General features: G+C 34.2%; 1 protein-coding gene across 1 annotated transcript in view; it reads right to left on the reverse strand.

The window, feature by feature from the left end:
* Positions 1-1249: 1249 nt before the first annotated feature.
* The window catches only part of LOC110019410, a 20400-nt gene continuing 10484 nt past the window's right edge, over positions 1250-11165 (reverse strand). The window contains exons 9-13 of the mRNA XM_020717048.1: positions 7749-7874; positions 7411-7551; positions 2995-3042; positions 2367-2453; positions 1250-1856 (exon numbers count right to left, since the gene is read on the reverse strand). Coding sequence (XP_020572707.1) covers positions 1380-1856; positions 2367-2453; positions 2995-3042; positions 7411-7551; positions 7749-7874 — 879 coding nt within the window. The 3' untranslated portion in view covers positions 1250-1379. The remainder of the gene's footprint in view (positions 1857-2366; positions 2454-2994; positions 3043-7410; positions 7552-7748; positions 7875-11165) is intronic.

Raw genomic sequence — 11165 nt, forward strand, 5'->3', positions numbered from 1 at the left:
TGAAAAATCAATTGGTCATGGTCTTTGGTGTAACTTCAACGAAGTTTTACAAATTTATGGTGAGACGCCATAAGATGAAAAATTAAGCTATATAAGATAGAAGTAATATTAGAAATATAACTTCTTAAAAATCTAACAAAATTAAAAAATTTTCTAAGGTAGGTTAGCATATATAAGACATTATATTTTGAATATATTTCGTAAATTTTAACTATTTTTAACGTTGACTGAAAATGATTTCAAATTTTACTAAAATGAAAAATGTTAACATGCATTCAACATCATCAATTAATACTTAATGTTGCAAGTCACTAATTTTATACACTACTACATTAGATGGTCCATTTAGTATCTTCTTAGCTCAAGTCAATAATGAAGGCAAGAAAATACACTTTACTATCTGACTTATCATCCAATCCCTGCCGAAATAAAATATCCATCAATTGAGAGATATTATTTAGCATTTATCTTTGTAGACCAAAAGTTAAGGCTTTATCTGCTTTCTTATAAGATATATTTAATTTCTAGGTTCAATCATTTGTCATATCTAATAACTTGACCAACATTATCTAGCTTGATGATTAATGATATTGCTTAAATATAATGTAACATATATTCTACATAATATGAAAGGTTAATCTTTAGTTGACTTCTTAATAATATATGTTTTTCATGTATGCTTATCTCTAGATGATAACATCTCAGATAAATAAGTCATTAGTATAGAAATAGAAGTTAATATCTAGTTAGAATTTTACTTAGATTGTGTGGCATCCTCACTCACTTTATTTCAGGTTTTGAGGCGCCCTATCTCCTTTGTTACAGACTATGTCCGCACCTTCTAGGCAAGTTTACAGTTTGGTTTTATTAGAATATAAATCATCACATTCTAATAAAATAAATATTTAAAAACACTAAATCTCAATTTCTAAATTTTGAAGTCCAATCACATGATAGTTGATCATACAACCAAGCCTGTCAGTATCCAGTGTTTCTCACCCTTCCTTGAGCTCCAAAACACTTACCTTTAAACAGCTGAGTTCAGGAGACTGAAAATTTGTTTTGCTTGATCCATTAATAGATTTGGATAGGCAAAAGGGGAGAAATCTAGCTGATGAATCAAATATACTTATGAGCAAGCTGATGGCAAAAACATATTGATTAGAAAAGTGGGGGCAATGAAAGGAACTCAATATTTTTTGGATTTATCAATTTGATATAAGCTTCTAAAACCTCTTTTTTTTTCCATTTCATTTCACTCAAATTTCCTTGCATTCAAAAAGCATCACAAAGTAAAAGTAGATCTAAAAATAAAAAAGGGCATTTGAAGCATTAAGTAAAGGAGATTTTTTAAAAAAAAAGCTATACACCATCTATTATCAGCAAGGCTGGACTGAGGCTACAGAAGCAGGCATTTGAACAACTGGTTTGGGTTGGAGGCCAGGATTTGAATCATTGTTAGGCCCATGCAGATTATGCTTTATCTTTCCAGGCCGTGCCAGCATCTTCTGTGGATGAGCATGGCAATCTCCCTCTATTTCAGACTTCCTCTTCATATTCTTTTTCATATCTGCAGAAACCATTTTGCTTCCACCATCTGAAATAATGTCTGAGCTGTTTCCTCGAGCGTTTTCATGGTGTTTGGATCCAGATCCTTCGCTCCGATATGGAGATGGATCGTTCAGTTTGTTTTGAGAAGCGGTGCTTAGATTTGGAATCGGCTTATCCTGGAGAGGACGGGGAACCAGATGTCTTTCTTGATCAGCTTGTGGTTGAGTGCTCGGACTTGGCTTCTCCAACTTCGCTGTTGCTGTTAACTTCTTCCTTTCAATCCTCTCTTTATTACGAACCTGAAGCTAATTTATAAGTAAAGGGGTCACATATACATGGATTTATGCATGAATACTTGAGAATTAATCTTGGTAGTTAATAAGAACAAAAAATCAAAGCAAGAACTTATGCGAGAGAATAAAAATTTATTATTGGCTCAATTAGGAAACGGGGTAAAAATTTAGAAGCATATGATATGATTAACATGAATAGATGTATGAAACTATGGTAGATGTAATGAACACCAACATTTAAAAATTAAAAACATTAGGACGCGCGATTATATTTGATTAAAATAAAAATATACAACAACAACAAAGCCTTAATCCTACTACGTGGGGTCGGCTACATGAATGCTTTTTCTCCATTGTGTTGTCCTATTTAGTGTCATATTTTAGTGTCATATTTTCATTTAGTTCTAATAAACTAAGATCATTTTTTATACATTAAGCCCAAGTTTTCCTAGTTCTATCTTTGTCTTTCTTAACATAAATTATAAATATGATCAAACAAAATTAGAAAGACAGTAGTGAAACCTTATGCTGTCTGCGCTTCTTTGCCCTGTATATTGCATCCCTGATTCCTAGATTATCCATGTAACCAGGAGGCCATAGCTCTGCAAACTGAAATACGGAAATAAGCAAGTATAACTCAAAATATGTTGCAGAGTATGTATATACATACATACATACAACATACATACATACATACATACATATATACATAAATTACATATATATATATATATAAATATTACAAAGAAATGGCCGGAGGCTATTATATGAGCCTTGATCATCTCTCGTGCGCCTAAGACTTCCAGTACCATACCCTACAATCCCCCAGACCAGAGAAGACTTACAACTGACAAGCGATGCCTGGCCAACTAATCTAAGTAAACGGCACATATATATATATATAGAACAGGCGCATCCAACTTAAAAAGTGTTTATTCATGCATTCAAGAGGAAATAACAAATATAAAGTAATATAGAAACCCAAAATGAATTGGAAACAAAATGCCATCCCAATGACATCAATCACAGGAAAAAGGGGGAACGAAGGAGCAATGAAAGATGATGCATAAAAGATCATGCCATTCACCAATGCGAGCTTCAGAATTCAGCTCTGAAATTAGATGCAAAATGTTTAGATGACATGAGATACCTCAACATAAAGTTTTCTGCTCTGTGGGCCCTTGTCTTCATCCATTCCCTGGAAGAGATAGGTGAGATAAATAAAGAGTACGATGATTACAAGTTGAGTAAGATTGAAGCCAAAAGGACACGCACACATAATGCCATTTTACCTGACAATTAGTTTCAGAATAGAGTTTCTAAAATGGAAATCAATACGCTTAACCATGATTGGCATAAATAATTTTTTGGTTTAAAATGTTATGATTACTTCATCGAGCATAAGAAAATAATGAATGAAACATGCATGAGGATACTCAAAATATTAGTATCATGAATGCTTGCCGAAAAACAATTTCCATGGCTGCTTTTCAAATAAAACGTAAAGCACACGTAAAGTTTAATTCTATGAGCATTTTTCTTATAAAATATGAAACAATATGAAACAGTATTACTCGTCCAATAATGTAGATTATTTAAATGTTTCACTAAAGACAAAACAATGATGGAATCCCAAAAATTTATGTCTGCCGAATTTCGTTGGGTAGAAATTAAGATCAAAGGTCTAGATTTTAATTTAAAATCTTAAAGAAGAAAATATGTTGAAATAAAAAATCGATTGTAAAAAAGGTCTCTCTCTCTCTCTCTCTCAATTCTAAATCCAAGACCAACACTTTTCCATCTACAATAACCTATATATTTGTAGATTAAACTTTTCATCTATAATGATCTAAAAATCCGTGGACATTAATTTACCATAAACAGCAATTTACCAAGTTCTGAAGGACAATATTTTATTTATGTTGCGGAGTTAAATTTGAATTCCTGAATTCAAGATTGTTTTTTATATTTATTTATTTTTCCTTGATAGTGTCATCTCTTTAGCTGTTTATGCAAAGCTTCTCATATTATTATCTACAAAGAATTAGAGAATAAAATTCAATCCTACGATCTTCTAATCTCAACTCTCACATTATTCTAACTTTTTAAATGACATCAGAGCAATTAAGATTGTACTTCTTGTGAGGTCAAAGGATCCTGCAATATGCAGTCTCTCCATGGTGGTAGGCATCGACATTGAAAGTCAATCATGGTTCAACAATAGCAGAGAAAAAAAAAATGTAAATGATGCTCTTGGAAAGAAGATGGTATCACCTACAACAATGAAGTCACTGGCCAAGAAGCTAGCAACTACAATGCTAGAAATCAACTTGAAAAAAAAAAACAGATCTAAAACATAGAAAATCTATAATGAAATAATAGATTAGAATTTTCAATGAAAAATAACAATAAATACAAATATCAATAATTATAATTCTGTTCTAAAAAATCTTAAAAGCAAAACAACGAAAACTATTTTCTCAGTAAAAGCTTATATTAAAATATTCTCAGAGAAATCTTTTTTGACAGGAAATAGGGAAGTCCTTTGAATATAGCCTTTTGCAAAACATACACGTAGTTTCTATCCGAGTCAAAACTAAAATCCTTCCTAGCCTTTTGCATCAGCACAACGCCATGCGTGAGAGCCATCTAAAGTAAAAAAAATAAATCTAAAGTTAGATGATTTATTTATTTTATATATGATCATACTAGTTTCACTAGGGTCATCTTAATCAAAGAAAATTTTGTAGCCGATCAGCTTTTTAATTATTTCAATATTATGATCCACACTCAATTTCACCACCAAATACAAATAATAAATTTTCAATACCAAAACATAATTTGAATTTGACTCGGGAAATTATCTCCTACAACAAGGAATCATTCACCAAAATGCATGTGTAGACACCCCTCTAAGGAGATGTTGGGAAAAATAAACACCTCGTACAAATGACTAAATCACTAAAACTTTTAAGTATAATTTAGGAGTAGATAATACTAATAGCCACACATTTCACTAATAGAATGCTCTCAGGTGCACTTAAAATTGTAAGACCCTGTTCAAATCCATCTCTGATCATTTCCCAATGTCAAAAACATTTATTTTCTTCCTCCAAAGTTCTTGGTGTTCAGTCTTCAAGGACATTCATTCTCAGCACTGGAATAAATAAAACCATAAATCTATTAAGAGCAAAAGTTTTTCGGATACATCCCAAATTGAAAAGAATACAAATATTATTCCCAGACCGCTAAAAAGTATACAAATCCACGGAAGTAATATTCCTTGAACACCAAATCTGAAATCAAATAAAAGAAAATGTAAGAACAAAAATTGCAAACCTACAACTTATTTGACCATCCATCACCATCACTCATCAATATTATAGATAATAAACACTTCTAATTTCCCATTAGTCAACCTACTACAGGATAACCAAAATCATAATCTCCCTCATTACTGACAATGAACCTAACTTATAAGGAATGAGCTTCTTGTCTTGCCAGAAGAAAACAGATAAAACAAGGGAAGCAATCAACATATACTCAGCATGACAAAGAACCTGAACATTTTCAAGGCTAATGAGGAAGAATCAAAAGATGATGTTACAGATCTCCACAATCTAACTGATTTGAGGAAAGAGGTGAGATCAAGCACCAAATACCAAATCAATGATTTATTAAAATCTTTTAATTAGATTTCACGCTTTTTATACTTCTCTTGACACAAATTCAAAGTTTCAAACAATGTTTATGAAGCTTTTAAGACACTTGGGTGGAAGAAAATTATAACGGAAAAAAAAAACGAAGTTTAGACAAGAATGTAATTAGAAAGTTCTTGAAATTTCACAAGGAAAACGACCAATTAGATGCAATTATAAAAATAATGAAAACCTAGATAAAATTAAAGCCAAACTTGTTGCAAAAGAGCACACCCGATTATCAAGAAACATTCTCTCCAAGTGCCAAACTCAACACAAAACAAGCTTTGCTCTCTGTTGTGTCAAATTTGGATAGGCTATTATATAACCTCGACATTAAGAATGTTATTCTTAACAAGGATCTTGAAAAGAACCAATCCGTACTGGAAAATCATAGGAATGACAATAAGAAATGTAGACTCGAAAAATCTTTATATGGTTTTAAATAATCTCCTCATCCTTTGCTCAGCAGATTTTTCAAATATGTTGAGAAGTTTTAGTACATTTTATATCAAATTAAACAAACCCTCATTTTAAGCACTAAGCTCAAGGAGGAAAGGTTATTCTAATCATGTATGCAAATGAAATTCTATAGACAGGTGTCATCAAGGAAGAGCTAATTAGATTCAAAAGGTTTATGGCAAGGGATATTGAGGTAAAAGATTATAAAATAAAAAAAATACTTACTTGGTATGAAAGTGGCATGATAAAAATAATGTATTGAGATTTCCTAGAGAAAATATCTTCTTGATTTACTTCAAAAAACATCAATGCTCAGAAAAATTGAGATCACAATTAAGAATATGCACGTTCATACAAATAAGTATTAATGCCTTCTGAGCAAACTCATTTGCCTCTCTCACACCCACCTTGATATTGGATCCCATGTTAGCTTTATAAACTAACACATACCCCACTAAAGACCATGTCAAAACTGTCAATGACATTCTAAGATACTTTCTAATGACCCAAAAAAAATACTTGCTACATAAAACCCATCCAACATGTGAAATTAAAACATTTCCAAAATTTGAGAGAGGTTGAGAGGCATCAGACTGAAGATTGACCTCTGCTTATTGTACATATAAATGGGAAAAGTCGGAGTTAAATGGAAAAGTACAATGATTTGTGGATCTCAAGAAGCAGAGTAGAAGCAAGTATATGGCCGGCACTTGGTCATTGTGAATATAGCAAAAAGAAATGCTAGAAGAACTAAATAATGAAGTAGAAACATCTTTAAAAGTGAAAGGTGGTAACAATCTATTAGAAGTATTGTAAAAAAAATTATCCACCATATCAAGACTAAAAAATTGAGAAATACTAACATTTCATCTCAAAAATACTAAAAAATGGACTAGCTCAATCACTTATGTTCAAACAAACTCTCAAATTATGAATTACTTCATTACGGCTTCACAAAGTGCGAGTTATAATATACTACTCAATAAACTGAATATCACTAACAAATAAGACACAAGTTGAGTGACGTTGAAATAACTATAAATCTGCAGCAATTCAACAAGCCATAGATGGCAGCTTTTCATCTACAACAATCTAGCAATCTATAAACAATTTTCCATCCACAGTAAGCCAGTAATTTATGGATAGTCAGATTCTATTTCTCGTGTAGATAATTTTAGATTGCAGAATCAATGACAGGATCTCATATTTAATTTTTTAATAATTATTTCTTGACCTATTTAAGCACATCTTCTCATTTTATTTTTTTTACATAGAACGTGGGGCTATCCTCTCTTCTCAATTTGATTTTCAACATATATGAAAATAAAAAAATATTGTGCTAAATATAAATTCTTCAAGCTTAATATACTCAAAACTAGAAATACATTTTACAGATTTTACAGTACCTCAACATATAAATCATAGAGGTCACAAAGCTTTTCTTCCAATGCAACATCAATGCTGTATCTTCCAGTTAAGGCCTTCCTCTCATCAGTGCTAATAGCATTCTGAAAATCATCCGCTGAACCTTCTAGTTGATCAGGCCCCTATTAAATGGAAGAAGAAATTTGGCAGATAAAACAGAATGCAATAAAGCTTCACGTGTAATGAAAACATACAGATTCTTTCAATAAGTTCCACATAGTTTTCCAAGGGTCAATGATAATATAGTTTTCAATTGAGGAAAGAACAGCACCATTACACAGCTTCACAAGAAATTTCATAACAGCAAACACGTGCCAACCTTGGATTTCAAAATTGAGACACGTAATTTTATCATTTGATGGACCTCCTTTTTAATTTGCTGTAATTTGTCAGCCTTCTGTTGTTTTGCAGAAAGACCTAATTCGACCATCTCCCTCATGTTTCTCTGCAGCACATAATCAGTTGCTACATTAGTTACAAGTTAATTTAAACCGGAAAAACATAAAAAATATAAGGGGCATTTATGTACATACCACCCAATACTTATCTATTTACGTATTTAACACCTAAACTTTGTTTTACATTTATACCACCCAATCATTATATCACATAAAAAAATACAACTATTGTAACTTTAAGAAAGTGAAATACACCATTTCACGCATAGGCAACGTGACATAAATGTAAAAGTTGAAGTTTAGGTGTTACATATGTAAATACACAAGAATTGAGCAGAATGTATGTATATCTTCCTAAAAATAATTATCTAAAAATTCCTTAAAATTTTTAGGTTACAATATATCACTAATTTTGCTAAGGGTAATCACAAAAGATATCAGCATGTTCGCAACACCTTTCTTAAGGTAAATTTAACCCAACGAACAATTAAAGCCATACTAAATCTCTAGTGATACAAAATTTCTTCTTGATCACACCAAATGAGAATGATGTCATCAATATAAATGTGTCAGAGTTTGAAGGTGCATGATCGAAAAAAATACAAAGAACTACAATGTTACTGCAAAAGTCAACCTCAGCAAGAGCTTTACAAAATTTTTCAAAACCATAAAAGTAAACATGTGCAGTTCTCCCCCTACGCAACATAACCAAATGATAACTCCATATAAATATCTTACTCAGGTTGCAATAAAGGAATTTCTTTTTTTCTTTTTTTGCAAAGACTATCCTTAATAGGTGTTGAACTCATTTTTAGTGAGGTCTAGTCCTCCTCTTAGAGTTTAGGATCTAGCCTTAGGGATCTCGCTTTGACTATCTTAGAACTTTAGAAATGGGACCCGCCTCGTTTTAGAAATTCAACCCACTTCTGTACTCTTTCGTGGTTTCACGTGTGTGGTATGAACTTCTAGCACTTAGAAGGATGAAACCAACATGAGGAAACCCAAAAGGGATTCCTCCTATAGGACCTTTTGAGCTTTAGGGCGGCTTTTTGCACAATTCGCACTCCCGCGCCCAAAACTTCGCAGTTCGGAGAGTCGACACGTCCGATCGTCACAATTCACATCGCTTACACTGTTATCTGTCGAAGACTCGAATAAACTTTTTGAAACGATCGATCGCGGGTCAAAATTTTGTGAAATTTGAATTTTGACGCGTTTTTGACCTGATTGTCGACGACGTTGTCCGAGCAACCCCGGATGACAAAACGGACTGCACCGGCGCGTCCAGAACGTCGACTTTGCCTAGGGAGGACACCCATTTTGTCGCGTCGCCGCGCGCGAGTGAATCGTGTTTTAATTAATTAATTAATTAATTAATTAATATATATATATATATATATATAAAATTATATGCGATTTATTCACGCGCGGCGTCGTAACAAAATGGGTGTCCTCCTTGGGCAAAATCGACGCTCCGGACGTGCCGGTGTAGTCCGTTTTGTCATCCGGGGTCGCTCGGACGACGTCGTCGCCAATCCGCATATAATTATATATATATTAATTTATATAAAACCATATCCCCCTTTCCTTTTTCAGCACTAAATCCCTAAACGCACGCACACGAGCTCTGCCTCCCTTCCCTCTCATCCCTTCCCTCTCTCGTTCGCGTGTCTGGCATTTCCCTTTCTCGGTCTCGAGCCAATCGAGCTCCTCCTCCACACGAGAGAAAGTTGACTTCTCATTCGTCTTTTCCCGACACTTCCTGCCCGCGGCCCTCCCTCCCCAAATCCAGAATGTCGATTTTACCTAGGAGGGACACCCATTTTGCTAAGGCACTGCGTGCGAATAAATTGCATGAGATTTAATATATATATTAATAAAAAATGAATCCCTTTTTTTCCTTTTAAAGCCTTAAATCCCTAAACTCACGCACCCGAGCTCTGCTTCCCTTTCCCTCTCCCGTTCGCGTGTCCCGCTCTTTTCTTTCTCGATCTCGAGCCGACCGAACCCCTTCTCCTCCACGCGAGAGAGAATTGACCTCTCGTTCGTCCTTGCCTGACACTTGCTGCCCGCGACCCTCCTTCCCGAAGCCGCGTCAGCTTCCACGAGTTGCGATTTTCCTTTCTTGGTAGTTTGACTCTGAGGAACTTGCTCACTGGAACACTTGAGTGACAACTTTATCTTCTTTCCGATGCCTCTCTCGCTGCCACTCGACTCGTCACTTGGTCCTGGGTACTTCGGTTGCCTCGCCTTCTGTAAGCAGGGAAGACGTTCTTCTTCTTTTTTGACCCGATTTGAGTACTGAAGAGGATGTTGGTTGGCTTCATTCTTTCCCCCTCTCTTCTCTATCTTTGAATATAGTTTCTTTTGGGTTTTGGGGTTGTTGAGAAGTTTCTTAAGGAGAGGGGAAGTGAAGATCTTTGCTTTTGGAAGATTTTGGGAAGGAGATTTCTGTGGGAGCATCTCTTTGAAATTGTTTTTGCAGTACAGTGTTTTAAAGATCATATTAGAGAGGTATCTATTCTTCCCTTTTTTCTCTTGTGCCCTGGTTTCCTACGGTTTTCTCTCTGTCAAACCCCTTTTGCTCAGTTCAGTGGATAGTGCAGCATGCTTATGTGATATCACACTTATGTTTTCTTTAAAATACTTGATACTCAAGCATCAAGAGATAAAAATATGGGCATATTCTAGGAGCAATACTTGGTTACTTGCTTAAAGTAGTGAAGTTATGGCATGTTTCTGTTTATTGTAGCACATTTATGTTGGAAGCAATTAGAAGAGTTAGACATGGCTTTGGAATAATTTTGTTACTCCTCTTGCAAGCATGTTAGGATATGAATTATAAAGCTTTTCATCTATTTTTTTATTTAGCATGAGATATGGGAGAGGTTATTTGGCCTTTCATGCATGTTGGGGTTTCGGCTTTGGCATCTTATGACTTGCTCTTACTTAAAATGAATGCTAGAGAGTTCACTTTACTTTTTATTTTTTATTTAGCATGAGATATGGGAGAGGTTATTTGGCCTTTCATGCATGTTGGGGTTTCGGCTTTGGCATCTTGTGACTAGCTCTTACTTAAAATGAATGCTAGAGAGTTCACTTTACTTTTTATACATACGTGGGGCCGGGGCTCGATTTAGCTCCTCATGAGGCATCTCTCCTGTTCAAATATCTGTTGGAATTGTTTCATGCTTGAAATATTTAGATATGCAGGTGATTCCTTGGTTTGGAGGCTTGGTTTTGGCTTGAAATGGCTAGAACTTTAATTTTTATGGAAACCTGAATTTTAATATTGCTGGACTTGGCTTTTGGTTCTTGTTGAGCTCTGTTTTGGCTTT

Source organism: Phalaenopsis equestris, unplaced genomic scaffold (assembly GCF_001263595.1).
Source record: "Phalaenopsis equestris unplaced genomic scaffold, ASM126359v1 Scaffold000055, whole genome shotgun sequence".
Lineage (NCBI taxonomy): Eukaryota > Viridiplantae > Streptophyta > Magnoliopsida > Asparagales > Orchidaceae > Phalaenopsis > Phalaenopsis equestris.